The 27,739-nt window shown below is 42.2% G+C and overlaps 5 protein-coding genes across 11 annotated transcripts; all 5 read right to left on the reverse strand.

The window, feature by feature from the left end:
* Positions 1-249: 249 nt before the first annotated feature.
* Positions 250-9,967, reverse strand: l3mbtl1 (L3MBTL histone methyl-lysine binding protein 1). Of its 6 annotated transcripts, none has more exons than XM_029833206.1 (22): positions 9,797-9,967; positions 8,564-8,759; positions 8,013-8,200; positions 7,368-7,497; positions 6,401-6,563; positions 6,103-6,241; positions 5,919-5,964; positions 5,721-5,809; positions 5,493-5,597; positions 4,844-4,979; positions 4,479-4,588; positions 4,100-4,251; positions 3,748-3,824; positions 3,502-3,587; positions 3,095-3,205; positions 2,877-3,018; positions 2,686-2,785; positions 2,393-2,581; positions 1,961-2,010; positions 1,680-1,837; positions 1,543-1,605; positions 250-1,048 (listed from the first exon to the last, which is right to left on the reverse strand). In XM_029833206.1, the coding sequence occupies exons 2-22, from the start codon at positions 8,727-8,729 to the stop codon at positions 914-916; spliced, it is 2,535 nt and encodes an 844-aa protein (XP_029689066.1). In that variant the 5' UTR covers positions 8,730-8,759; positions 9,797-9,967; the 3' UTR covers positions 250-913. The 6 variants fall into 6 exon arrangements, with proteins under 6 accessions (XP_029689066.1, XP_029689065.1, XP_029689064.1 ...); XM_029833205.1 differs by having other exon boundaries at positions 8,564-8,775; XM_029833204.1 differs by having other exon boundaries at positions 8,564-8,789.
* Positions 9,968-10,103: 136 nt separating this feature from the next.
* On the reverse strand, positions 10,104-14,663 carry LOC101068731 (serine/arginine-rich splicing factor 6). Of its 2 annotated transcripts, none has more exons than XM_011620223.2 (6): positions 14,465-14,663; positions 13,958-14,091; positions 11,834-11,952; positions 11,540-11,742; positions 11,377-11,463; positions 10,104-11,306 (listed from the first exon to the last, which is right to left on the reverse strand). In XM_011620223.2, exons 1-6 carry the CDS (start codon positions 14,569-14,571, stop codon positions 10,844-10,846), a joined length of 1,113 nt encoding a protein of 370 aa, XP_011618525.2. In that variant the 5' UTR covers positions 14,572-14,663; the 3' UTR covers positions 10,104-10,843. The 2 variants fall into 2 exon arrangements, with proteins under 2 accessions (XP_011618525.2, XP_011618524.2); XM_011620222.2 differs by having other exon boundaries at positions 13,931-14,091; positions 14,465-14,662.
* A 592-nt stretch (positions 14,664-15,255) lies between these two features.
* eif2s2 (eukaryotic translation initiation factor 2, subunit 2 beta) lies at positions 15,256-19,124 on the reverse strand. Its single transcript, XM_003978827.2, has 9 exons — positions 18,978-19,124; positions 17,789-17,972; positions 17,603-17,703; positions 17,380-17,509; positions 17,199-17,299; positions 16,664-16,812; positions 16,524-16,580; positions 16,326-16,411; positions 15,256-16,126 (listed from the first exon to the last, which is right to left on the reverse strand). Exons 1-9 carry the CDS (start codon positions 18,990-18,992, stop codon positions 15,951-15,953), a joined length of 999 nt encoding a protein of 332 aa, XP_003978876.1. The 5' UTR covers positions 18,993-19,124; the 3' UTR covers positions 15,256-15,950.
* Positions 19,125-19,596: 472 nt separating this feature from the next.
* LOC115249141 (probable E3 ubiquitin-protein ligase makorin-1) lies at positions 19,597-23,627 on the reverse strand. Its single transcript, XM_029833634.1, has 9 exons — positions 23,116-23,627; positions 22,290-22,400; positions 21,947-22,192; positions 21,760-21,867; positions 21,585-21,669; positions 20,789-21,475; positions 20,648-20,695; positions 20,305-20,365; positions 19,597-20,227 (listed from the first exon to the last, which is right to left on the reverse strand). The coding sequence occupies exons 1-6, from the start codon at positions 23,148-23,150 to the stop codon at positions 21,281-21,283; spliced, it is 780 nt and encodes a 259-aa protein (XP_029689494.1). The 5' UTR covers positions 23,151-23,627; the 3' UTR covers positions 19,597-20,227; positions 20,305-20,365; positions 20,648-20,695; positions 20,789-21,280.
* Positions 23,628-23,762: 135 nt separating this feature from the next.
* Positions 23,763-27,582, reverse strand: LOC101063168 (charged multivesicular body protein 4b). The gene is made up of 5 exons (XM_003976343.3): positions 27,248-27,582; positions 26,231-26,408; positions 25,854-25,968; positions 25,421-25,547; positions 23,763-24,764 (listed from the first exon to the last, which is right to left on the reverse strand). The coding sequence occupies exons 1-5, from the start codon at positions 27,426-27,428 to the stop codon at positions 24,700-24,702; spliced, it is 666 nt and encodes a 221-aa protein (XP_003976392.1). The 5' UTR covers positions 27,429-27,582; the 3' UTR covers positions 23,763-24,699.
* Positions 27,583-27,739: the final 157 nt, after the last annotated feature.

Raw genomic sequence — 27,739 nt, forward strand, 5'->3', positions numbered from 1 at the left:
CTCCACTGAAGCTATCAAGAGTTAATAATCTTTTTCTTTTATTTTTAAAAAAAACCCTGAAACGCTGTGCTGTTGTGTCACATCCTGACCCGTGCATTACAGAGAAGGTGAAGACCTAATGATGACTTCCCCCTAACCATGATGCTGAACCTCTTTTACCTTACACATGACAAAGCAGGACGTCGGCATCTCGTTAGTGCACAAATCTGATCAGAGAGAGGCTGTAATATGAGTCAGTGGAAACAGAACTACCAGCTAAACTGTTTTATTGCACATAAAAATGAAGCTCACAACGGTTTTTATTCGCCAGCCACGTTGACTAATTTGCAGCCTGTTCATTCGCCCCCCCCTCATTTTCATGGAACTATCAGAACTTTTGAACTGGTGGTTCAATAATGAATTTGTCCCAGAATAAAATGATGAAACTGTGCAAGCTGGTAGATTAACTGGTAGCGGCTCACTGGAGTTAAGGCTTAAATCCACTGGGAGGATTCTCAGTTTCATCATTCAGCACCATTTCTCTGTGTTAGACAGTAGGAAACTCCCACCAATCGTTCCGAACCACAATGAGGATCCATGAGCATGAAGCAGGCGCTTGGACACATGTGCTTAGAATGATTTTTAGATCTTCGCCAGCGATCAGATATCAAAGCATCATCAGACTATAAAATCAGGTGCTATTCCACCTCTCCATCGAGCTTCTTTAGCAATCTGGCCATGATTCTTGTCTTTGATTCCTCCTGTCCTTTGCTCTCTCATTGACACCCCCCACCCCCAGCCCTCTCTCTCTGATGGGTACTGGACACCAAACATATGAAAAAAAAGGGTTCAGGTTTTTTTTTTACTTCTTCCCTGCAACAGAATGGTTTTGGCACACGATGATGGCTCCTGGGGTGAATGGGGGGGGGGGGTGTCACTTCAGTCCCTCGTCTGTGCTTTTGAACATGAGAATGGCGTTGGAGATCTTGAGCGCGGGTCCCAGCTTGATGCTCATGATCTTCACGATGTCGGTCTGGGTCAGCAGCAGGAAGGCCTCGCCGTCGATCATCTGACGACACAAGAAAGGTGATGAGTATCATCTGAGAATCACAGGTGATTTAGAAACTTCTCCTTTTCTTTCTCTTCACCGGGGGGGTTGCTGGAGCCTGGTTCATCGCAGGGCCCTTTGTCAACATTTGGGGGTTCAGTGCCCTGCTCAAGGGTACCTCGGCGGTGCTCTGAAGGTGTCCTGACACAGCTACCAGAACACCTCCCATGTATTGTTCACACCAGGACTTGAACCCTCCACTTCTCAGCCCTGTCCCCTACAAACCGGTCTGCCACCCCCCATCCCCCCAAATTTAGAATATTAGTTTAACTTATAGTATAAAAAAAAAAAAAAGTTTCCAAAGAACTAGTTTTAATTGTTTTTTTAATTGACTGGGTCATCATTACCGTCAAAAACGAAAAGAATTGACCTTGAAAGGGGCGGAGTTGTGCCGCACAGAAGTAGGAAAATAAGAGCATAGCGAAGAATCGGAGCAGAACCAGCGTTTCGCTCACCTCGTCTTTGAAAACACGGGCCTGCTCCTCACAGCCAATCAGATTCTGGACGAACCTGAAAACCTGCAACACAGACGCGTCTGGCTTCAGAATCGACAAGACAGCTGAGAAAAAGCCGAACGCGTCCGCTTCCTCACCTCGTCCACGCTCCACACCGCCACCTGGTTGGCGTGGATGCCCTGGACCCCCGGCAGCAGCTTACAGTGTTGCTCCCAGCACAAAGACAGAGTCCTGTCTGACTGACTGTTCAGGGCTGACATGAAGAGTGACGGATACGCTCCCTCTGAGGACATGGCTGAACACACACACGCGCGCACGCACACACACACACACACACACACACACACACGCTATGTCTATTTATATCAGGTCTATTTAAAGTGTAAAATGCTACTTATGATTGATTAGGAAGACTCACTTTGGTAGTCCCTCTGCTGGTTCTTCCTGTATTTAGGAGGACGACCGATCCTAAAAAAACGCATGTTTAACAAATATTGAGTTTTTGCATAAGTACAAAATGGCTGATTGACTGGTCGTAACTAAAGGAAAACTGGTGCACCAACAACTGTTGCCACGATTTAAGTTGAGTCGTGACGTTTAAAAACACCAGAAAAACAACAGAATTTCCAATGTAGCAATTACAAAATAGGAGGCCATTTATGGCAATGCAGTGTTTTATTTATTGAAAATACCCCACAGAAATAGATCCTCACATTTCTATCTTTGTGGGGACTTTAGTAGACCTAACCCAGCTCCTTACCCTAACCATCCCTACTAACTCCCAGACTCCACACACTCACACTCACACTCACACTCACACTCACACTCACACACACACACACACACGTACCTGCCACGATAATGGTTTTTCTTGCTCCTTTGGCCAAAGAAGAGGTTCCTCTTGCACTCTGAGTCTGACAGCTCGGTCTTTAGCCTGCCCTGGTTACGTTCAGCTAGCGGACAGCCAGATATGCAGTGATGGGCGGTGAAACGGCCTGTCACATGACCTGAACCATCACAACCTGGAGTCGGACACTTCCTGTTTCAAAAACAGCCCCAGTGACTTTTTTTTTAAGGAGAAACCAAATCACTCAAATTGAAACGTTAAGGCCTCAAAAGCATTGATGGGGAAGCTGTTCAGACCTGTTGTGGAAGCTGTACTTGGTTCTGGGGTTGCTTATGGGTTTGCAGGGTATGGAAGAAGGGAACGTGGCCTGGCCTGTAGCAGGAGGCTCCCTGACCACTACAAATACACACAAGGGTAGACAATAATGCCAACGAGGCAACTTTAATTTGAACGTCAGTTTCCTTTAGAGCCAAATGATGGATGCTACCATGTGACTGCTGTGTTTTGGTGTCACGTGGTGGGATTTTGAGTGGGTGACCAGTAGCGTCGCACCAGCCCGCAGGGTGGATGTCCGGGTGATCCGAGTCCACCCATTCATCATAGACGTTACTCCAGCCATCATAATGGACCTGGAAGAGAAACCAAGACATGATCATCTGTGTCTTCTGATAGCAAACAGGAGGAGGATGGAAGTAGTGAGAACACCTTAATGCGATGAGTATCGACCTCCTCCACGGTGGCCACTCGGATCAGACCTGGGCTTCTCTTGTCCACAGCTTCCAGTTTCATCTGAGGCTGGAAGCTGTGGGCTTCACGCTGGACACATGACATGGAACAATAGCATTAAACATGTGCTTTTAAAAACATGTTTTGAGGAATTTCATTCTTTTTAGTAGGAGTTTTAAAGCACAGAGCATCTGATCATTTAAGTCCCTCCATAAGCCCGAACAAAGATCATTAGTCTTAAAATGACTTTTAGCCACTTTAGAGTGAATTGTAGTGACTTTAACAGTCAATACAATTGAAAGGTTTCTGGCTCCTACTGACAAAGCTTAAACAAAGCAATAAAGTGATTATTCAAATACAAAACTGCAGATATAGAATGTTCTCACCACATTAAAGGCCTCAGCGGGCACTGCTTTGGAGCCAGTCTCTTCGAGGTACGAGGGCCAGGAGAACTGGGCCGGGTCAGGATAATCTAGCACGTCAAAGACTCAATTCAGCTCTTTTAAAAATATATATTACAAAATAAGAAGCTGTAAAGTCTATTCCAAATTCTAAACAGAGGTATTTACTGCTATTCTATATAACTCCATCACACCAATAAAGGAACGACTGACTGTAAACAGGACCTTTACCCTGAGGTGGCGTTAGCGGCAGGTTTCTCTCCTGGCACCAGCCAATAGGATGAATGTAAGGACTGCTGGAATCACACCTGCACACAAAATTAAGCAATAAACTTTTAATATTTAAGAATAACTGTAAGACTAAATAAACACCAGCAAAAGGAGGACATTTTCATAAATGTCCGAAATCTGTCACAACTAAAGATGAATGTTTTTTTTTTTTTTAAAGTTGCAAACTTGTGGAAAAAATATTTATAAGTAAAAGCGGAAGAGGGAAAAAGGATCTTACAAGGGATCTTAATCTGGACATCGAAGTGAGTATTTGCCAGTTGCTAAGCCAGCCAGACCGGTCATGCTGTCTCACCAGTAGTCGTATGTGTCATCCCAGTTGTCGAAATGAACCAGGAAACGGTCGTCCACCACATCGGTGACGGTTGCTACGCAGATGAGCGACGGATTCATGCGATCCACGGCCTCCAGCTTCATCCCGATGTCAAACCCGCACTTTACATCCACCTAAACAAAGGCAGCAGACAGGCAGTCAAGACAGGCAGCTGATGGTTTACAGCCTGTGAGTGAAGGTGACTGGAAAATAACGCCAGGGATCGATGTCTGGTACATCAGCCTGCAGTTAAAAACATTTAAACGCAACATTAATCTCCTGGGCTGGAGTTTTAGCTTCCCAGCAATATTCATACATGGAAGGAGCTGGTGCAGCGTATATTATATATGGTGACAGTTACCCTCCCAGGGCTGGCAAAGAGTTCTTTGGAAGCCCCTTGTGCTTTAGTCATTCTCAGGTAATTGGTCCAGGTAAACTCCTCCTCTTTGCAGCCTGCAAGAGGAAGAAAGTCTATGCAGAAAAACAAACTAGATGTGTCATTTTTGGTAAAATAGCACAGCATGTTCTTATAGCCTGATTAGTTTAAACTTATAGGTGAAAGACAAAGGCTGTTTACAAAAACAGGATAGAGCGTTCTCTTCTCTTAGGTCAAGAATCGTCTTCACAGCTTTATTTCGTATTGAATATTGATGTCTTATGTTTTTTACAGCTGTTGTTTTGCTCTGTTACAGTGTGTATCAAGTGTCTGGAACAGAGGCAGCTGACCTTTGGGAGTTTGCAGTTTGTGTCCTGTGCTTTCACACCAGCCCGGAGGATGAATGTCAGCCGAGTTGGCGTTCACCCAGAAGTCGTGGCAGTCGGAGTAGCCATCGAAATGGAGCCGCAGCCGGTAACCACAAACCTGACCCACAACGATGACGAGGACGTGAAAGGTTATGCAAATGAAATTTAAAGACCAGGGCTGGGGCTCATATCACATAGGTATTCATGATGGTCTGTATACCCAGCATGCAAACAATCTGTAAGAAATCCCAGAATGCAATGCTCTAAATGTCCCTGTGTAATTGCTTTGTTTTTTATATCCAACAATGATCTCTCTTGGCTGCTTCAAACTTTTCTAAGTGTAGAAAAGGGAAACAGATAGCTTGTAATGAGTGCATTCTGTGTCTTGTTTGTCTTTTTAGTTTGTTTTCTCCTGTTGCAGCAACTTCCTTTATGCTTTGGGATCTTTTTTGAATTCTGTCCTCTGTGAGTGTGTTTGACACCTTCACATTAGACAAATAAAACCAGCCTGGAGGTGGGCAAGCTGCAACAGGCCTGTGGTGCACGCACACACAAATCAGTGAGGGATTTGTAGTCCGAAATATTCCGGCCATTAAGAGCCATTGACCGTGGTAATGGAAGTCTGACTCACTTCGGCCACAGTGAGGACGAAATACATGGACGGATGTTGCGGGTCGATGCCCTCCAGCTTCATCCCTTGTTTGAAGCCGTTTTTTACCGTTGGCACTCGCTGTGACTGGACACACACGACACAAGAGTAAATATTAAAGCACAAATCACAGAATGTATGAGGTTTGTTTTAATGACAGGAGTGCAGTTCCAGCTTGAATAACACACACACACACACACGCACACACACCTCTTGGAAAAGCTTGTCGGGTGCAGCAACAGCTTTGCATTCTTCCAGATACTGGGCCCACGTCCACTGTTCTGTCTTAATGTCTCCACCTGCACCAGAAGAATAAAAAAGTCTAAGCAAATGAATTAGCCGGACAAATCAATAAGAGCCCCTAAATGGATTCATGTTTGCCAATGAAAAGGCGAATATTAGTCCAACCTCCTCTAATGTGTCTGCTGTCTGCCTTCTCATCCAATTTCTCCTCCTAAAATAAGTGTGGGGAAGAGCAGAGAGAAAAGAATGCTGAATCTGTGGAAAGCTATGAAATATTGTCTCATTGTTCAGAAGGACGGAGCTTATTTGGCCCCACTCAGGTGTAAAAACAAAGTGAACGCCGCCTCACTGTGCCTTCGATGTCGGAGTCTTCCTCCGATGGACTCAGGTACTCCTTCCTCTTCCTCTTCCTCATGGGTTTCAGGTGATCGGGATTGAGGGACGAGACCCTTCCTCCGGCTGGAACCTTCTCCACCACAGAGCTTCTCCTGAGGTGCCGAAAACAGACCCACCACATCATTATTTACTCTTGCATTCGATAAAACTTCACCCTTATAAATGGAAACAATATCCACCCAGTACCCATGTGTGATTTATTAAATATAGCAAAATGTGATTTTCCAAAACATGAGGGAGGCGCCGCTTACTTGTCAGTAGTTGGATCTCTGCGGAGCTCCTCTAAGTAAGTCCTCGGAGCTTTGGGATCGTGGTTCTGTTGGCCCGGCCCGGCCTGGACGTCAGCTTTCACCGACACGAACCGCTCTGACTCCACAGCTACCCCCCTGACTGAGATGACCGGCGCCGCCACATCTGACACCCAGAGCAAAAAGAAGACACTGCCTGAACGGGTTGGGGTTAGTGGGAGGTGTGCTGCACGCTGCCGCCTTCAAAGGGTTGAGTTCGACCCGTTTTCTGCTGAATGAATGTGGGTGTTCTTCATAATGATGCCTGTTCGATATCTACTGTATCTGCAGCTGCGCTCGCTTCACTTATGGGGAGCAGGACAAGATGTGGCTGATGTAATTATTGCACATTTCTCCTCACAGCAAGCACTCACATACACACACTCAGAAGAAAGGTGGTGCGGCAAAAATACTTCAAATAATATTGTGGACATTTATAGAAAGTAACAGTCCTCAACAATGATACCACCTACCCGCAAACACACTGAAGCAGCAATCGCTGTCGTTACAGTCAGACGAATTAAATGTGCTCTCGCATTCGTTTTTTCTGATCTGCTTTAGTTCTAAAGCAGCAAATATCACACAACAGAAGTAAGATCACAAGTGATCACTGATGTATTCTCTGTGTTCAAGCGTATGACCTGAAACAATGGGTTTATTTCTAAGACTGATAGTTACATTTATAGTTATTTAGAAATCACAGTTGTCCCTTGACAGCCACACTTCCCACAAAAAAAAACAGGAAGAGAGGAGCAATATTAGCACAATGGTTCACATTTTGACCATTGTTGCTGAGCAACATTCGCTAGCACCCACAGATTGTGGAGGACACATGCGTGTTCCGTGGTGATTAATGCCGCTGTTCATGGCTGTTGGTTGTCAATGGCGTCGTGTTGGCACCTTGAACAGAACTTGGCAGCTGCCACTGTACCTGGCTTGTTTGTGGACACCGTTTCTGCATCACACGATCTCTCAGAAGTGCCAGCTGCTGGTTCAGCGATGCTGCTGGTGGCCCCCGGGGTGATCAGAGTGCTGAGTGTTCCGACGTCACTTACGCAGAACTGAAACCCACACGCACATACATCTATGATCCATCCATTAAAATGAGCATTCAGATCCATACTTTCCCACACTTTCCCCCTTTTAATAATTTACGAGGATAATATTAAATATGCATTGATGTTCTTGAGCCTGGTTTCAGTTTAGTCCAGATGCATATTTTGTAATGTATTTAGGTATTTCTCAGTTTTTGTAGTAATCTAAACTAACTGAATGGTTTCCTCTGACATTTACTATAGATGTGGTTGCAATTACTCTTTAATAACTAAGATTTTGTGCCCACCTTACAGTTGCTACAACACATACTGCAGTATACATTTATACAGAAAAAGTGGGACCAATTCTTGGTGTTATTTGTAGCCTAGTTTGTTATTGGTGCTTCAGCAAAGTGCACAACTTCCATCTTTCTGCTGCTCCTCTTCACCTGACAGCGCTCTAAAAAGCTGCGCGAGTGAAGCATCAGCTGTAAAACACGTTGGGAGGAGGTTTGCGGCCGAGGCCGGAGCGTCACTTTCACCTTGAGGTTGCTGCTGGGCAGGATGGCCATCCCTTCCTTCCACTCCAGGACGTGGACGATGCTGCAGGGCCCGCCCACCTGTGCTGTCAGCGTGGGCGGGGCCGCCTCGTTGCCCCTCCCTCCTTTGGCTGGGTCGCCTACAGCAACAGCCGGGGTCACCTCGATCTGGTGATGGCCTGAAGCGGGAGCTGACCGGAAAACGCGCAGTCAGCCTCATCGCCCTTCTCCTCAGACGCGCGTGTTTGATTTTGTCGTCTGGTTACTTCCAACAACTGATTTTAAGAATACCTTCAAATAAACCCGTCGAGGTCAAAACTACCTCTGTGCAGCTGACACTGTGTTGCTGTGACATCATCAGTAATTGTTCCGCGTATTGTATACCGAGTGTGAAACGCTTTAAAAGACGACATTTATTAAAGCCAGTGTTGATGATTTTCAGTGTTTAAAGCACCTGAGTAAAGGGACTTGTTACCATGTTGGATTTCCCAAGACGTAACAAAGATAAATGCAGAAGAAGGTTCAACCTCTGCCCCCCCTGGCCCGGAGCTCACCTTGGAGAAGGAAAGCTGTGGTGGTGTGGGGCTGCGGACGGGCTTTTTTGGCCACGCTGTCGCTCGCAGGAATCAGGACGTCCTCCTTGGGGGACGAGACAGGTGGGTCTGAAGGGGCTGGATCTGGTTCTTTGGGTGGAGCTTCCATGTTCACTTTGGCACTCATGACGGGGTCCTGGTCTTCCGCTCCGGAGCGCTTGAACAGAAAAGATCTGTACAGAGATATCTTTGCAGATCCAGCAGGTGAAGGTTTCATCTGTCCTTTGTTTATCTTCTCTCACAAAATCTACAGAAACATTTGCATTTGCATAGGTGAAATTTAGAAGTCGCTGCATTCTAGCACGGGACTGGATCAGAATGTTTTTATTCAGAAATAATTCATTGAATTTTGGATGAACAATAGTGGATGTCGAGTCATATTGCACTTTCCCGCAGACAAGCAAGTTAGTGTTTATTTTACCTTCAGAAAATACAGTAAAAATGAGGGAAAACGTCACTGGTATTGTTCAATACACAGGTAACTACTGTAATCAGGACTGTTCTTTTAAAAACTGCCATTATGTATTTATAGACAGCACCGGCAAAACTCGGCTTTTTACATAGTTATCACTATATAATTTCGTCAACATCAACAACAACCAATGTGCTTCTGCCATTTTGCAGAACAGAGTCGCTTCTCTCCGGCAGCTCTGACCCTATATGACTTTTAAACATCCATCCATCCATTACCGCCAATGAAAAGCCTACAAATTTGCGTTTGAGCCTCCAAACACATACACACGTACAATTGTTAAAATGGCGGAGGATGTGAAATCCTTGAATCACTGAGACCAACATAAAATGTGACAGCGGAGCCTCAAACCCACCGAAATCCCATTTAGTGAAAAATGAACCCTGTCACCCATTCCAGCTGCACCTCGAATGAATGAGCAACATTCGCATCTCACAACAATACCAGGGCTTTTTCATCGCAGCACCGGCACCAATTACCATTCCAACCTATTTAAGAGTAAGAGAAAAATTAAGCGCATGTCGTTATTACGCGCATATTAGAAAAGCTTTGTGGTTGGCAGAATTCACAACGCTAAAACGCTTTACCTGGAAAAAGAAAAAACACGTTTTGTAACTAGTTTCGGGCCTTCTTGCCGGCTACAACTGACAAAACGCAGGGAATTTCATGATATGAAATTAATTTGCGCTTGTGGATGAAATTCGAAGTGAAATTTGGCTTACCAGCTCTGATCTCCTGCGGCTCCGTGGCCCTGAGTGCGCATGCGCAGAGACGCTGTACAGTCAGCGCTGTGCCCAGATCAGAACAGCGACTTCGCTGCGCCCAATATCAGATGTCTAAAAATTGATTGCGCCAGAGATGGCCCAATATGAACTACTTAGGTCTTCTTTCATTTGGAAAACCGCTTTTTAAGCACTCCACGTGGATTTCAGTGTACAATGAAGCCAGCATGCATTATATAATTGACAGGAAATGGGTCATGTCGATGCTGCAGCTGAGGTCTGAACACAAGGCGACAGCACACTGAACGATTATTAGGATCTTTTATTGAACATTTAATAAAAAAAGATTACTCCTGTTGGAAAAAAAATGCATTTGCCAAGCGTGAATTTGTCTCTTAAACCCCACACCTTTGGCAAGATTTGCAGATGCACCCAATATGAAACGTAATCACTTCATTATTAAATAAGCAGAGGTTTGGAGGGGAAAAACCCTCAGGAAAATCAACAAATTTTGGTAAGAAAATAACTGAACTGCATTTGGAACAATGGCAGTGGTGCAAGATGAGTCTAGTTAAGGTCAAGCCGAATCAAAAACACCGCTGTACATATTAAGAGGGGAATACGTCCAAAGGATCAAAAATGCAATAAATCCCTTTTTTGCTTAAATTTTCTCTGAATATTTAACAGAATCCTCGCAAAAGGACTTGAAACTGTAACAAAAACCGCCGACAAGAGCTCAGATTTCGCCTGGGCCAGCAACACAAAGATATCAAATCTAAAATTCTGACAGCTGCCTCAGGTCGAATGTTTAAAGAGCAGTTTTTGTTCTTTTAATTTTAGGAGACGACGGATCACTCAGAATGATGGGACATATCAATTAACTGGCGTCTAATTTAACTGTGCACACTCAAGTAAAACTATATTTAAAACCCGTTTAAGACAAGTGCACACCTGAAGCCCAGACGTGATGTGAATGCTAGAATGACATACAGCTGAATATGTACAGCACTGAACTTGAGATGCCCCCTCCCCCACAAACACCCCCCACTAATCCCGAGAGGCCGATCTAGATCGTGAGCGAGACCTTGAACGTGAAGCGGAGCGAGAGGCGGAGCGCTTCTCCCTCGACTTGGACCTGCGATCGTCTGGCTGGGGAGACGGGGAGCGAGAGGCAGACTTGGCGACGCCTTCTCTCTCCCCGTTCTGTACTGGGGAGGCCGAGCGACTGCGGGGCTTCTTTTCGCAGCCCGTCTCCTTGGATCTACTACGGGAATCGCGCTGAGACTTTACGTTTGAGCGGCTGTTTGAGCGGCTCTTTGAGCGGGACTTGCGCTCGTTCGAACGGGAGCGGGACTTCTGGGAGCGGGAACGGGACTTCTGGGAGCGGGAACGGGACTTTGATTTGTGGGATCCGGAGCGGGACCTGCGAGGCTGTGATTTGCTTTCTCCAGACTTCCTTCCAGACCTCGAGCGGGAACGGTTGCGGTCCTTGTTGCTGCGAGAACGAGACCTGTAGGACACATAAGATTTGATTAGCTTTGTTTTATGGTGCTTACTTTAGAAGCGTGCAGATCACTGACCGAGAGCGGGACCTGGAGCGGCTCCTGGAGCTCCTGCTTCTGCGACTTCCATGGCTCCTGCTGCGGGAGCGGCGGCGACTTCGAGATCTATCGACGTGCCAAGTGTTAGAAATGTCTGGATTTTTTAAAAATTCGATCTGAAGTGGCACAAAAAGGCTCCTACCTGGAGCGGCTGCCGGAGTCAGACCTTCCCCTGCGGGCTCGGTCCTCCACCAGCCGAATCTTCCTTCCATTGATGTCCGTACCGTCCAACTTATCCAGAGCCCTCTTCATGTCCGAGTGCGACCGAAACTCAATAACGCCCTCGTTTGTGCGTTCCTTATGGGCATCGGCATAAGTCACTTCCCCTGCTTGACGCATGAAGTCCTGAAAATAAAGACAGAAAAAATACAGAAGGGGTGCTCTTATATACACATTTTAAAAACGACCCAACCGTGACCTGGGATTGTGGGAATACCTTGAGATCTTGCCAACTACAGCGGCTGGATAGGTTTTCCACAACAAGGCGATACTCTGTGCGAACCGGAGGTCCATACTTGTCCCTGCCGGTGCGGCTCCGGCTGCTGTAACCACTGCCTTTAAAAAGAACACATGAAAGAGTTAACCACTGTAATGGTGTGCCACAACAACAGGACACGGTTGTTCCAATAACACAAGGCAGGTAAGCCAGATATAATTCCACAGGGAGCTTAGCAAATTAATAAATAAAACTCCCTCTGATCCCACTTGCAAACAAATCAGATAAAGATTTACAAGCCCCTGCTTGGGCACTTTGTGCTGCTCAGCATTATGAAGTAGTTTTCTGCTGCGAAGAACACCACTGCGTCTGTTTCTGGTAATATCAAGCTTATCTTACGCCAGTGCATCACACTGATGAATTGCATAAATAAATACATAGTGATGTTCTTTCAAGACCGCTGAACCCCTGTAACACAAACAGAAAGGGCGTATCCACACAGGTTATGGACGCTGTTTGATCGAATTGAGCAAACGGTGTTGAGCAACATACCGTATTTTCCGGACTATAAATTGCACTCCCCCCCCCCCCCATAGTTTGTCAGGGGGTGCGACTTAAATTAATACATTACAGAATTTCACATGTATGTTATTTTCACACTGACAACCACAAGGGGGCGCTCTAGGCGCGTGTACTGAGGAACTAGTTCCTTTAGCGACGCAGAAGAAGAAGCGGTGCTTCGTCTATGGAGTTAGACTTGATTGTTTGGTAAACATGCTCGGATGTTCTTTATGCTATAGTTATCTGAATAACTTAATATGTTACGTTAACAAAGCAGACGCGTACTCAGTTCGTTGTGGGTCATGTAGCTGAATTGGTTATGTTAGCATACCGTAAGCCTATTGCTAATCCATTGTTATTTTAAATTGCCTTTCAAGATGAAATGTATGTTCTTGGTCTCGGATTTAATGAAATAAATTTCCCCCCAAAATGCGACTTATATTCCAGTGCGACTTATATATCTATTTTTCTTCTTTATTATCCATTTTTTGGCTAGTACGACTTAAACTCCGGAGCGACATAGTCCAGAAAATACGGTATATACCAAAAACTTTTACATTAGACCTGATGACAGTCTCATATATTGTGCTCCACTTTTGTCACTTACAATTCTTGCTATTGCAAGTTGTGAACTACAGCCGCTCCGTTTATGTTTGCTGTCAACATAAAAACCAATGGCAATCCTCACCATCGCCCCTGGTCTATTGGCAAAAGGCTGCTGTCATCATGGCTTCCGGTTAGGTCAGCCAAGGATCAAGGGGGGGCAAAGGTCACACACACATTGTAAAGGTGAAAGCCAAGGCCAAACGGGACAGGCAGTCATCTTAGCCAGTCATCTTTAGCCTCAATGGACTCTCAGCCTCAGCCCGCAACTGGACTCTTTCAAATTGAAACATCAAGGACTTTGTTAATGTTGAAAATAAAAATATATACCATTACAAATACACATTTCACATCAAAGTGTAAGTCCACCCTGCACCAAATTAACACTGGCTAGGTTTATGGCGTTATGTTGTGATTAGCTTGCTTCTTAAATTAAAATCAACAGAACTCAAATCTTTTTTCTTGGGGTCCTCTTGTGTCTTTTGAATCTCGTGTAAACAGTCTAGCCTTCACATCTGCTCCAAGATCTCTGACTTGTTTCTTTCTGATAACGAGGGCCAGGAAAAAAAAAAATCAAAAAACCTGTGGGGTCAAATCCTATAGGTTTGGCATCCTTAACCTTTTTTTTTTTTTTTTTTTTTAAATAGATTAATCAGTATATCACACTAAAAAAAAACGTTTGAAGGATGTCAACTGGTGGTGATTACTCCTCAAAATCCACCATACAGTGTCAAAAAAGTGTAATTAACTATCAAAATAACGCTCTCTCCTGGGTGCACAGCTACATGCTGAGGCACAAAAACACGGGCTCAACAAGTGTCCCTACACAGCAAACCTTAAGGCTTTTAGAGGCCATTATGCCGGTCAGGTCGGTTGGTCGCCCCTTCACCCGGAAAGAAAGCGAGAGAAGATTCTGTAAAAGACTGCACTTACTGCGCCCGCCACCCCCGTAACCCCCACCGTAGAAGTCTCGGTCTCGGCGCGGCCCACGGGCATGTTCGACGATCACCCGCTCTCCGCACAACTCCTTCCCGTTCAGCTCGTACACGGCATCGTCCGCGTCACGGTTGTCCTCGAATTCAACAAAACCATATCTGGAAGGGAGAGGATGTTATTCAAATGTGTAGAGTGACACCTGCTGTGTTCTCACGAACGGCGACACCGTCCAACAGCTTGAGGCCGTCGGCACTGGCCGGGCCCTGCTAGCAACATGCTAGCACACAAAGCCGCCATGTTGTCCATGCCGCTCCTGACACGCGACTCGAACTTTAGAAAGAAAGCAGCCGACGAAGACGAATTTTGGTATTTCCCTGCTGCCTCAGCCCTGAACGCTTAAGATGATGTGCTGGTATTGATGAAATACACGAACATAAAGCGTTCGTCGGCGCTGGCGCGGTTAAACGTAACGCGTGTCGAATAATGCTAGTTAGCTTGCCTGTTAGCTAGCATTTCAAGACCAAAACGTACCCGTTTTTGAGGTCGATCTCCATCAGCTTCCCATATCCGCTGAAAAATCGTTGAATGTCTTTTTCGCGGACATGATAGCTCAGTCGTCCAATATATACGCGAGGCATGTTGCACCAGGAGTTAAGTCTCTTGACTACGAACCTTCCAGTGACCCTCCACTAGTGTTGCCAACTCTCCAGTAAGGACGCTCGCTATTGGCTGTCCAAAAAGTCGCTGTAAGGCAGGAAGTGACGTCCTCAGCAGATGGGCTCGTGCCGGCGAGAGCAATAGTGAAATGGGTGGCACAAAAACAAGCAAAAGAAAAGACTTTAAATGTAAATAAACTCTTGACGTGTTGGTTTTGTTCGGAGCTTTTTTTTGCCATGTGAGGGGGAACTGCTGGCGCTACACCAAACCTCCTTTATGGAGCTTCTCCGTGCCGAAACTTAACCCCAGTTTTATAAACACCCCATGATTCACTAACCTGTGGTTGATGTGGTTAAAGTTACTATGTACCAGAAATACAGCAGGCAGTTGTGAACAATCGAACATAACTGTAATTTTGTATAGAATCAAATCTTTACCCTTTGATCATTAAATGAGTCTTACTTGTGCTTTGATTTTAGCCACGATAAAGAATAAATTGTGACCTTGTGAAAAACTTTCCCATTAAAATCAGCAGAAAGTTGCAATTTCTTTGACACTATTGTTATAGTTCACATCATAGCATCACCATACATTTTCCCCCCACAGTCCATTGTGCACCTAGACCAATATTCAGATTCTTGTAAAAATAAACAAAAGCAGAGCAATTTTTTACAGGAAGCAAAACACCTTGACAAAAGAACTTTATTCTTCACATCTTACTAATCAAATCTCAAATGTTTGATAAATTCTGTTGCTTTTAAATTCAGAAGTCAAAAGAATGAAATGAAGTGTGTGAATGCTCCTCAAGGCATCAAACACATTAAGTTTTGTGTTTTATGATCAGACAAGAAGGAGGAGCCCTTTTGCTCAAGTGTCCTGGAGTCCAAGAAGAAAAAGTTGTCCACAAGAGTACTGAAGTTACAACTGTCGAAACCATTTCCCCCCGACACTCTAGTCTAGTTCATCTTACTTAGCTTGACTACAATTTGGCTGGTTGAGTAGACCATAACCAATGAGAAATTCTTGTCAGGTACATCTTTGTTTCCTTGTGGGACTCAAGAATCACAGCAAATGCAAAATTAAAACTAATAAGTGAGAGTGTTCATGTGTGTTCAAAGAGCCACTGTGTCCAACAGCATGTGGTACACTTTATCTGCTTCCTGCGTTTGAACCCTATCTGTCAGCTTTACCTCCACTCCCTGCTTGGTTAGGTCAGAAAATGATAAAAACAACAGCCAAACCCTCCCGCAGTCCGATTCATAGAGTCTTTTCAGTGAATCAAGGGGGCGTCCATCTCCTGCTTCAGCCCCACTGGGGCTGGTGGGCCGAGAGAAGAGGGGCACCCCAGTTTCCAAGGTCTTTAGTTGGCTTTGGCGCGAAGCTGTGCTCTCTTGCCTGTCACAGCCTGGAAACCAGTCTTGATGCTGGCGACTGAGCAGCGGGAGTGGCACGTTTCACACTGCAAGAAATAGAGGCGAGTGTCCTTCTGCAGGATGGTCTCTGGGGAGCGGCAGGTGTGACAAGTCACATATTCTTCTGCAGGGGCAACAACACGGTTATTAGCAGTGACGTGCACGAACGTGAAAGAACGAATAGACTGCATAATGCTGAAATATTCTAATTTCTCATTTTTGACTGAAAGTTGAAACAAAAAAGGTGCATATAGGCCTCAAAGATCCTATATATAAAATACAAATCAATCATTTTCAAATAAAGTAAAGAAAGGGCTACTTACTGATATATCTTCTCAACACATTTTCTATCTGTTTCTGTTGAAATCTGCCCTTGATCACAAGTTGGTTATTTCCATCTATAGAACCACTGTGAAAGAGAAATAAAAAAATAAACTCACACAATCACGCCCAGATTAAATTTTTGATGTCGATCAGCCCATGAACAGATACAAATGTCATTACAATGTATACACACTTACCTTGTTCCTAACTCAGCCAACAGGAAAGCTAGCAGATGTTTAGGTTGACGATGCAACCTGGAACAAAGCATTGAATATAAACATTAGAAACATGACAGGACTGCTAGCAGCTTTCAGTCGGCTCAATGTAATAAACTTACAGTTTGCAGATGTCTGTGAAATTGACAAAAGAAGTTTTCTTGGTTCCAACTCGGACCACCTGCGGAGGCTTCATCACAAACTTCCTCTTCTCTCCAGCCACCATGTCTGGGTTCTTCTCTCTCATGATGTTAAAGACTCGGTTCAGAAGCTGAGACAAAGGCAGCAGAGTAACAGTTAATACTGAGCCTCCCCTTCTTTGATTAAAAAAAATCTTAAAAAGGTTCCCTTTTTAAATCAAGCGGTAATACAGCGTGAATGTAAAGCAAAATCTTTTAGCATACTTGGCCATGAATGCTGCAGCATACTACATACTGTGGTGGGTATAAAATGAGACTTAGAATCTATTATTTATTATTTGAGCATATAATAGATATACGAGTTATAAGAGCTGCTTCACTGATCTAATCACACTGTGGAATAAGCCTGAATGAGTGGTACTCTTAAACTAAAGGTAAGTAATTTACAGTTTTACATAATGAAACTTCATTTTTCATAGCACAACTAATTCTGTTTGCATATGTAGAAAAGTCCTACCTCGTCATACGTGTAGTCTCTTTCAGAACCAGCCCATGCTGGTCCAGTGGAGGAACTGAAGGAGATTCCATCATTGTTTTTGCCCTCATCATCTTCCAAAGCTAGAGGATGCATGTCACATATATATTGCATTATAACCTTGTCTTTATTTAGTCTTCATTTATTTATTCCTAATTCTTACCATCATCCTTATCTAGGGCATCACCCTCATCAATCTCCACTTTCTTTGACTTTTTCTTTTTGGTGGGAAGCATCAAGTCCAGGTTGTCCTCTTCCAGCACTTCTGGCTGCTCTCCTTCAATTTTCAATTCCTGGAAGAAATCAATTACAGATGAAAGGAGGGAAATAATGAGCAAACAAAACAAGCAGGAAGAGCACAATGATGAGGAAAAGCATCATCAGACCTTAAAAGTCTCCTCAATTTCATTATCAAACACTTTCTTGGGTTTCTTTTTCTTTTTCTTCTGGTTGAAGAAATTCAAGTCATTCAAATCATCAGATGGTTCTGAAAAGACCAAACTCTGCTTAGATCCATGTAAACATCTCCTTAAAAGTGCGTATTCAATTAAACATTCCATTTTCACTCCAACCTTTTTTCCTGCTATCATCATCATCCAGATCCAGCTCCTTGTCGTCTCCAGCTTCGGGCTCGGCTTCCTTTGTTTCCACCTCTTTAGCCTCTTCCCCGCCAACTCCTTCTCCCCCTTCCTCATCCAACATGAAGGGCTTCTTCTTCTTTTTCTTCTTCTTGGTCATATTGGGATCGAAAATCATCTGAACGATACAAAAAGGAGAGTTTATGCCATTTATACAAAATGAAAGTGGATAGCTTAGTTGCTTGATCCCCATTTTTCAGCCCCTATAGTGGTGATTTTTGGAGCCTGATCATAAAGTGGGGCAGTATTGCAGATCAGCTGGCTCCGGTGAAGACATGCAGTTCCACTAAAGTCCTGTGTAACTGTGGAAATCAATGTGCAGAGCCACGCTCCAATTTTAGCTTAAATCGCTTTTTAAAAAAACAGAAGTCAAGTCCACGTTTGGTTGTTATTCTCCTTTAGTACAAAATCTCTAAGTAAAGGCAAAATACACTCCTGAATGACAACATATGACAAATAGTAATCAAATAGACACGTAGCATTATACTTTCAGATAAACGCCTTCCTTGTTCCTTCACACTACCGCATTTGGACTGTCTACATTTAGACCGTTACCAAAACTTAAATGATTGTTTCATTTCAAGTTTATGAATCAAAACCTGTCCTCAACTCAAGATTATGAACAATGCTGTTCACACAGGGCTCTGTCCTCACTTCCATATTGAAGAGAAAATGTAGGAAATAGAAGCAAAAATTAGAGCCCCGTGCCAGATGTAGTAACCACTTAAAAAAAATACAAAACATGTCCCATGATTATAAGCAATCAATTGTCTTTTACATCAATGTCTTTACGGCGCATTTCCTATAAGCTAAAGCTAATTTGCTAACATCAGACGTGTGTTCCAGAGTCCTTCCACAGCTCTGACAGGCCGGATTGCCGACCTACAATTGTTTGATGTGAAACAACAGAGTGTTATAACGTTTTTAAATTGAGTTCTTCTTTAATTGTTATCCAACCAGCTCAGGTGAAAGTTAGTTCGGTTTCGGCCATGTGAGACATGATAAGGGAGTGTGGAAGCGGAGCGAGGCCCAAAGTCATCTTCAGTCCCGATCTGGTTTGATACTTGAGTTAATTACTGACAAAATTCACCAATGATTAAACGTGAACATTCAAGTATCTTACCTCGTCTCCTGACATTTTTGCGGATTAAAATGTAAAAGAGATTAAGCTACTTTTTGTCACTCGAACGCCACACACTGCTGCACCGAAAATTTCTTGCATCAGCGTTCAAGCTCAAATGCGCATGTGCGGAGTCGCCGGATCCTGACGTCATTAGTTGCGACAGTGATTCGGTTTTGGTTTTAGCGCCAAAATATGTAATTTCCCCACCGAAATTTCGACTTGCAGCAGTTGTATATTATATATAGGCAGTAGTAATAGAAGCAATAATAATCCTAAAATAATTCAGGGTTACAGATACTAAATATATAAGTATCAGAAATTCAAGATCACATTATGATCAAAGCAATTTCCTAAAGAAAAAAACCAATTGGCTTTGATCTTTAAAATAGCAAGTTTCTCTGTAATCCAGAACCACCAAAATCTATTCATCTGTTCTTTGCCCATTTCAGAGTTTCCCAAAGAGCATGTATTAAAACAAGAGGATCCTCTAACAATATACCATTATTGTCTTGATCTGCATATTATGATGCTTTACCAGCTTCTTCCTAATCATAGCACCTTGTGTTTATATCAGTAACTACATAAAGCACCAAGAGTCAACTATTTTAAAGCCATTGGTATCCAAGTTTTAATTTTTACGGAAAAACATAATAAACTACAGCTTTACACATTAATTGAACTACACTAAAGGTTTAGATAGTGTACATTCAGATAATTCTCTACCACGACATTGTGACAATAAACTGTAAATTTACAGAATGTTTCATTTATTTTGAAAGACACTTTGATAGAAAATAACACATTTTCAGTTATTGTTTACAAAGGTCATTGACAAAGATACAACTGTGCTGACAATTGTGTAACCAAGTCACATCAAGCAGAAGATACACATCCTGAAGACAGTGATTCATCCTTTCATAATTCCCCTTGTCTGCAGCTTCATCGCTTAATTAAACTTGTTAATAAATCTCATTGGGTCTGTTTTTCGTCTTCTTCCTCTTCTTCTGCTGACTGGTTCAAGTTAATCTATAGCAATGATATAGAGGGCAGTTATACAATCATGTAAACATTTCTTGAATCTTTCATTAAATTTTTATTCACAGATAAAGTTCGGCTTTCACATAACTTTCTTGCAGTAGGTAATTAAGAAACCTGTGGAAAAGAACTTATCTGTGCCTCTTTTCATCACGATGTCCACATCTGTGGGTACCTGTATGCTGAGCCACATCTGCCGCAGCCACAGGAAATATCTGTAATGTTTTTTTTTTAAAAATGTTTTACTCATGTCACGTAAAAAAGTTTTCATTTGGATATATATAACTCTGACCTTTTCTTAAAATTGATTTCAGCCCAAAATTGATCTCAGGGATTGTTTAAGAGGTGTCCAGCTGGGATGAGAGCATTGAGGTGGAGCAAGCAGATCTGTGTCTTACACATTTGCCAACATTAGTGTTTCTAAACAACTTGATTTTATAGTCTGTCTAAATTATTAAATCAAGGCTGGACTAGATTTTACATGCTTAAATACAACATTTGTATCATTATAAACATTTACAAACCAAATATTTCCATCATTATTAACAGTTACCAGCAGATGTGTGAGTCCAGGAAGTGGGTGTCTATTGTTATTTTTCTTCCTTTAATATTTTTTCTGTAAATCGATAACTTACTCCACTGTAAAAGCCATGGACTTGAATCCAGCAGCTCCTTTTGTGACTCTGTAATTGGAAATTTACCAGTAAAGTAATCTTCCAAATATTAATAACTAAAAACATTAAATAAATAAATAACACCAAATGTGTGATTAATACCTGGCTCCAAAGGGTTGTCTGTTCTTGGTAGAATCCTTCTCTCTAAAGCAGAATGCTTATTTTGCTTGGTGTATCCATCTTTTCCCCTGTCTGGTAATGACTCAACAGCCACACAACTTAAAGATTTTTTAAACATTTCACTTAAATGTCCCTCCCTCCTGGAAATCTACAGTCCTCACTTAATCCAAGATCTCTTCAACATTATACACCCCAGACCCCCAATTACCTCCCCTTCCCATGAACCCTCAAGATCTGCAGTTTTAATGTGCATGTTTGCCATATTTTCAGTTCAGTATTAAATCTACATTATTTGCTCTACCTTAATTCAATTCGATGTTTGGAATGTTATTTTGTGTCCTGTCTCAGGTTTAGTTTAGTTACTGAAATTCTGTTGAATTACCTGATCTGGGAATCACGGCATATCAGTCCGCTATATGTCATGTACATGATGCAGTGTTATAACCATCTGCATCGGTTCGCCTTATGTTAATGTTACTGCGTGTATGAATTTGTAAAGATAAACAAAACACGGAGGTCCTGTTCATCCATGCGTATTACTGTTGTATAAACTTGTACATCCTCATCGCTGGTGTCATCATCATCATAATCTTCATCATCATCCTCTTCATCTTCGTCATCCTCATCATCAACGTCATCTTCTTCTGCTCCTTCTTCCTCTTCTTGATGCTGTTGAGAAAGAAACTCAAATGTCAGGTATTAGAATAAACACACCAGCAGCAGCAGCAGCATCATCTAATGGTGCTGAGCCCTTAAACACAACATGGACTCCACTGACCTCGGGTCTCCGGGCTGTCAAATATCGACAATCCTCTTCAAAAGGACAGAAGCCAGATTGATCAAAAAAGCTGCAGAAATCTTCCCTGCATGGAAAAGAAGGAAAGCATCTGTGTTAACATGGAGTCCAACTCTAGTGAATACAGCTGCTCAGGAAACTGAAGCTCACAACAAACCTGCATCTCTGCTTGGTGCTGATGATCAGCTGTTCCTTCTCTTCTCCCTCCATCATGGATTCACTCGGAACATAAAAATCTGATCGGACTCTGCACACTGGACAACCCCTGAGAGGTCAACAAAAGATGGTTCGTGATCAGTTCCTGATGGTTTTTCATAGTTAGGTTAGATGTTGGTGAAACGTACTTTACAACATCTGGACGGTATCTGTCCATCCGTCTCCAGGTCACGATGCAGGGTTCACAGAATGCATGGACACAATTTGGGAGAATCCCAAAAGTTTTTTTCATCTCATAAATGTTTTCCATACATATGGAACAGGTGACGTCTGGCTCTTTCTTCTGATCATTAGCGGCAGCAGCTGCATCATCATCTGAAGAAGGTTGATTCTCAGGTGCCAAGTCCATTTTTGGGACCAAAACGTGGCGATATCTAGTAAAAACAAACAAATCAATCACAATTAATGTAGCAGTTCACTCAGTCTTCACACAAATGCATTAAATAAACTGTACAGTACAGAAGAACTCACCTGCACCTCTGTCCATAAAAACAACCTCCTCTCTGGAAATACCAACAAAGGGGTGTTTCATGTTTGAACCAACAACCTGCACCGAATCGACAGTGACCTCTGAGGAAATATCTGTAATTTAAATATTTTAATATATCATTTTATATATTGCATATATTGTGGAGCAGAATTAAGTCAATGTAAAATTTTCAAAATAAGAAGCTCAATTTGACTGATTGGACGTAACATACTTATAATATGTATATATTATATTATGTGTGTGTATATATACTGTATATATATACACACATAATATAATGCTGTATATATGCTTATAACGTTCTAATCTTATCTGTATTTATTTATTCTGTCTCTATACTTTGCATAGGCTGCTACTATAATTCAATTTCCCCACGGGATGAATAAAGTTCATCTTAATCTTAATTTTAATCTTAACATATAATTTGTCCAGTCAGAGTCAGAACCAATCAAGTTACTTTGGATGTGTCCTTGACTTTAACACGAAGCACATTCATGAACTTTACATCTTTACGCGTTATTATCGCCTAAATAAACTAAGACTACCAAAACAAACCATGCAGAAATTCTATCCTATTCCATTCACTAAAGTTTCTACATATTAATCACTTTTAGCGGCTGTTGTAGCGCTGTTCCACACGATATAAACCCTCGTCCTTTGTCCCGTCAAAGAGTTTTATAAAATATCTACAGTTGTAACCGTTTTAAAGACGATCAAGACTCGCCTACTTTACCTGCTTAAGTACAACATTCGTATCTTTATAGACATTCACAAACCGAATCATGTTCTTATTAATTCGGATTTTACCGGCAGATGCTGGGGTCAGTGTAGTTTCTGGCCATCTTGGTGACCTTTTCCTTTAAAACCTCTGTAAGTTTGTGCTCTCTCTCTGTGGGGGAATCAGCAGCTGCCTGGAACTGTGAAAGCCCTGAAGTCAAGTCCAACCGCTGCTTTTATACTCTTCTGTAACCTAGCAACGACGTTTACGTTTAAAATTTAAATTGCCTTTGACGTGGATATTCACAGTTACAATGTGAATGCTATGATTACCGGCAAGATGCTGTTTATCGAGGGCGAAAACTAAAAGCATAAATACACTATTGGATAATTTATTTATTTAATTGTTGAATTATTTAGTTTATTTATTCATGTCGAATTGGCATTGACAGCCTATCAAGTGTAGTGCATGAGTTTAATTTTTCCCAACATTTTATGAATCTATCACTTTAAAGACACAGATTTTCTTTTTATCATTTTTTACCTGTCGTTGATAAAGACCTTAAAAGGCATCTCCAGGCAGGAAATTGAGAATTTGGTGATTTCTTCCGATTATCACTCCAAGTGTTAAAACAACCCATATATGCATTTGCAGGGCCCAGCACCCTGCATTCAATGTGAGGAATTTGCAAGTTCGGCACCTGGCACATTGAGTACCAACGTATACGAATACTATGAAATAAATGAAAACCTTTATTGATGTTCAAATACTCTCAGCTGCATAAATAAAACATCAGAAATGCAAACAAGCTTGCATGTTAATCTTTGTTATGTTAAAAAGAATGGGATTGACTTTATTTTCTATAATGCAGATGTCATAAATCGACTGGTAAACAGCTCCTTGTTAAGCTGCGACCCCACTTTATGATATAATAAACTTTAAACATACACTCTGAAACAGAAAAAAATGAAAGTTCTCTCATTCAGTGTGTTGTCATCTGCATCATGACTTCCCACTTTGACCTTTACACAGCCTTGCCAGCAGCACGTAAAACCTCACACACATACATGCACACACTTGGGATAGTTACCTAAAATAACAAAACAAATAATACATTTGAGGGAAGCAGTTGCTGAAATGGCAGCAGGACACAAAAAGAAGGGTGAAGGCAAGTGGAGTCAAGATGGGCTCCAACTACAGCAAACACCTTTGATTCACACCTCACCCCATTCTACTCTTAGATTAGGAAAAATAAGATTTCCTGAACATACAGAAAGTTTAACAGCATAAATATGCAGATAAATATGTCAATTGTAAACAGGCCTTTACAGTAACTGTACGTCTTCTGCGGTGGCGTCACCCTGCAGATCCTCTATCCTTTATCAAACTGCAGAACTTTACAGAGCGGCTGGACAATGAAGTGCTAGTTTTCCAAAGAAAATCATGTTGTGTACCTTTCTGAAGATACACCAGTAGAGATCTGGACTTGTGAAGGGCTCAGGACAGTAAGGATATCGGCGTTGTTGCTATGTAAATGTGATACATAGTTCTGATGGTCAGTTCCCTCAGACACAGGAAGACATTCACACATGTGTTTATCAGTCCATTCATTCCCATGTTGTAGGCCTTCCTCTACCCTCTCTAAAGCAGGTATCCTGTGGCAGATCTGCCATCTATATGGCTTCCATTGCCCAGCGCTGAAGATCCTCCATTCCGTCGTCGTCCTCTTCTTTCTTGGCTATTAAGGTCGGAACAAACAGAGTTAACAGACATTGAAACGAGATTGGATCTTGAATATCTGGACTGACTGATTGTACATTCAGTCTATTTGCACTGATTACATCTGTTACAATAATTGCACTATTTACATCTGTTATTTGCACTACCCACATCCGGTTATTTGCACTGCTTTCCATACTTTGCACATTTTTACCATACTTTATCATTATTGTATAGTCAAAACATACACATAGTTAAAAACTGCATAAATAACCTCTATTGATCCTGTAGGAAATTCAGCACCATAGTTACAGCCTGTATATATATATTTATCTTGGTTGCAATGACTTTTATATACCCTTTACATATCTGTGAACTCTGTAAATACAAACATATAGATTGATATCATAAACATATATCATTGTGTGTATATATTGTATATTCCCATCACAGTTTTATTTGCTACTTAAGCACTTCTGGTTAGATGCTAACTGCATTTCGTTGCCTTGTACTTGTGACATGTGTAATGACAATAAAGTTGAATCTAATCTAATCTAATATTGTGTCCTCAAAACAGATTTAGCCGATTTTTATGGATATCTTGCCACCCTAATCAGAACAGTTGGAAATCTCTACCAAACATACACTTGAAAGTATCTCATTTCATACTCTTACCGGGTCTGGAAGGTAATGATGCTGAAGGCACATTGGGGAGGGGAACATTCTCTGTTCCCTCAATATCCAGCAAGCTTTGGTCTAACTCAAGCTGTACCAGCTCATCCAGCTCGGCCATCAGGTCATCCTGACAAAAGAATCGATGTGTGCGAGTCATTAGTCACGCTTTAAAGAACACCACAAACACATTTATGCAAACTTTGCTGGGATCTTAATGATGCCCAATAAATCCTATTACTTTAATTAACAGTGAAGTTATGAGTCGAACACATGAGTAAGGAAGTCAGCTGTTCCCAAGGAAGATCCTTCTATCAGATGGGTTCATTGTCTCTGGCTCATGACAGCAGAGTGAAACATGTGTGTGAAACATTTATGGAAGCCTTTACCTAAAAGTCTATGGGCAGAGCTCTATTGTGTGAACTCTCTCACCCACCTCATCAAACTGTTCACCCAACCCAACGGGTTTGGAGATTGCGTCAGAGATTTCCTGAGCCAGCTCCTGCTGTTCTGTGATGTCCTGCATTAGATCATCCACTTTGTCAATGTCCCTGAAACAACAGGTTAGTGGACAGTGCTTATGAGTAAAATCAAACCTCATTTGGCTACATACCTTCATGAAAAGTCAGAACAACTGCAGCTTAAGGGATGCTGTCAAGCACAGTATAAACTATGTGCTTTTACTGTTAATCAGATATAAGGATATATCCTTCTCAGCAACAAACCATGTTCTTCAATATTTATATTGATCCAGCATTGATTGTAGCATCAGTTTAGTAGATAATAAAATATCGAAACAAGAATGGTCCTTACAAGTCTTTATGGGCAGCTTTCAAGGCCTTGGCAGCAAAGCCCATGTTCTTGAGCACCTCAGTGCTGGTGTTGGCGTTCTCTAAAGCTTCTCTCTGGAACTCGATGGTCGACAGTGTTCCATCAATCTGGGCGAGCTGTTTCTCATAGCGCTTCTTTCTTTTTAAGGCTTGCAGTGCCGCTGAGGGGGACAGGACAGAGTATAAGGAATGAGTATGAATATTAACAAAAGGCAGGAATCATGTCATGTGAAATCAGTTTTCTTATACCAGAATTAAAACGTTACTAGTTCAGGAAGGCACGTGCTTGGCTAAACACTAGTAACTTTAGATTTTCAAAGAGGACAATGAGAAGAAGCTTATTCATTTTACTTGGCTGACCAGAGAAGTCTAAAAATTAGAACTAATTGAATTTAGATCATTCATGCTGTATTGATGTGCATATCACATTAAATAAGTGTAATAACAGCGAAACAAAGTGCCCCCCCCCGTGTGGAGGTTATGAATAAAGCCATTGTTAGCCCTGACCACGAATTACTCTACTTTAATATCACGATGAACAGGTGAATAGTGTTTTTACTGCAATATGACAAATACTGCCAGGTTTCTATTGCTACTTTGCCCCCCACTCGGGCAGTTTTAGGCCCGGAGGGATGTGACAACACACGAACAGTCACGTAAATATATGTCACTACATTGGCCAAACCATAATGAGACATAAGGAACTGTTTTTCTTGTTTTGTTTTTTTACAGATTTTTTTTTACAGATTACGTGACAAAGTCACTATGTGGACGTTTGCGCAACACACAAAGAAGGCTAAATCATTAAAATGGTAAAGGGAGGGAGGAAAAAATAAAGATAATATAAATATAAATACATATCTATAAAACTTATCTCGCAAGACCACATTCGTTTACGAGGGTAACATTACTAGCAGGTACAACACACGGAGACAACTAGCACGCATGCTAACAGACATATAACACATAATTGCCAATAGGTTACGTTGCAGTAACCCACCTCGCTTGTTTTTCGTGCCATTTTTCTTGGCTGTTTGAAGTTCCTGTTCGATTTTATTCTCCAACATTTCCTGTTTCTTCGTTAGCATGTCCTCCGTCTCTCGGAGTTTCTGGATCGCCTCCTGTGGACTCGGTGCCTTTGCTCCTTTTCCTCCTCCAAATATTTTGCTTAGCAATGACATATCTAGGAGGCTATCGTCTTCCAATTATAAAAAATAAAATCTGTAAATCGCCCAATAACGCCACGCAGTGCTCGACGCTAAGCTATCTTGTTGAGAAAATGGGTTGTTGATATTTTTCCGACTTCCTGAATAAGGCCTAATGACGTCACGTCAGCGGAAGTTGTACTGTGACGCTTTGGCACGTTAACCCCCCCCCCTACTGGACAAATGGGGTATCATCAATTATACTTACTGCTAGCCATCAAATAAAATCTGTCCTGTTGAACTTTTGCACACTCCTCTGAAGTAAACAATAACAATTAACTAGATTT

This window comes from Takifugu rubripes, chromosome 3, assembly GCF_901000725.2.
Source record: "Takifugu rubripes chromosome 3, fTakRub1.2, whole genome shotgun sequence".
In the NCBI taxonomy this organism is placed as follows: domain Eukaryota; kingdom Metazoa; phylum Chordata; class Actinopteri; order Tetraodontiformes; family Tetraodontidae; genus Takifugu; species Takifugu rubripes.

What these genes read in the sequence shown, in the direction of transcription:
- LOC101063168 (XM_003976343.3), bottom strand. Translation starts at nt 27,428, where the DNA reads ATGTCATTGCTAAGCAAAATATTTGGAGGAGGAAAAGGAGCAAAGGCA. An exon ending in TGGCACGAAAAACAAGCGAG is followed by an intron (nt 26,409 to 27,247) that starts GTGGGTTACTGC and finishes TGTCCCCCTCAG; the next exon opens with CGGCACTGCAAGCCTTAAAA. An exon ending in TGGGTGAACAGTTTGATGAG is followed by an intron (nt 25,548 to 25,853) that starts GTGGGTGAGAGA and finishes TTCTTTTGTCAG; the next exon opens with GATGACCTGATGGCCGAGCT.
- l3mbtl1 (XM_029833201.1), bottom strand. Translation starts at nt 8,819, where the DNA reads ATGAAACCTTCACCTGCTGGATCTGCAAAGATATCTCTGTACAGATCT. An exon ending in TGCCCAGCAGCAACCTCAAG is followed by an intron (nt 7,498 to 8,012) that starts GTGAAAGTGACG and finishes TGTGGGTTTCAG; the next exon opens with TTCTGCGTAAGTGACGTCGG. An exon ending in CAAACTGCAAACTCCCAAAG is followed by an intron (nt 4,589 to 4,843) that starts GTCAGCTGCCTC and finishes TTTTCTGCATAG; the next exon opens with ACTTTCTTCCTCTTGCAGGC.
- LOC101068731 (XM_011620222.2), bottom strand. Translation starts at nt 14,571, where the DNA reads ATGCCTCGCGTATATATTGGACGACTGAGCTATCATGTCCGCGAAAAA. An exon ending in GACTCCGGCAGCCGCTCCAG is followed by an intron (nt 11,464 to 11,539) that starts GTAGGAGCCTTT and finishes GCACGTCGATAG; the next exon opens with ATCTCGAAGTCGCCGCCGCT. An exon ending in CGCTCCAGGTCCCGCTCTCG is followed by an intron (nt 11,307 to 11,376) that starts GTCAGTGATCTG and finishes TGTGTCCTACAG; the next exon opens with GTCTCGTTCTCGCAGCAACA.
- LOC115249141 (XM_029833634.1), bottom strand. Translation starts at nt 23,150, where the DNA reads ATGGCCAGAAACTACACTGACCCCAGCATCTGCCG. An exon ending in ACTGACCCCAGCATCTGCCG is followed by an intron (nt 22,401 to 23,115) that starts GTAAAATCCGAA and finishes TTTAAATTACAG; the next exon opens with ATATTTCCTCAGAGGTCACT. An exon ending in TACCGTCCAGATGTTGTAAA is followed by an intron (nt 21,868 to 21,946) that starts GTACGTTTCACC and finishes TTGACCTCTCAG; the next exon opens with GGGTTGTCCAGTGTGCAGAG.
- eif2s2 (XM_003978827.2), bottom strand. An exon ending in GAGACTACACGTATGACGAG is followed by an intron (nt 16,813 to 17,198) that starts GTAGGACTTTTC and finishes CCTTTGTCTCAG; the next exon opens with CTTCTGAACCGAGTCTTTAA. An exon ending in TTGGCTGAGTTAGGAACAAG is followed by an intron (nt 16,412 to 16,523) that starts GTAAGTGTGTAT and finishes TCTCTTTCACAG; the next exon opens with TGGTTCTATAGATGGAAATA.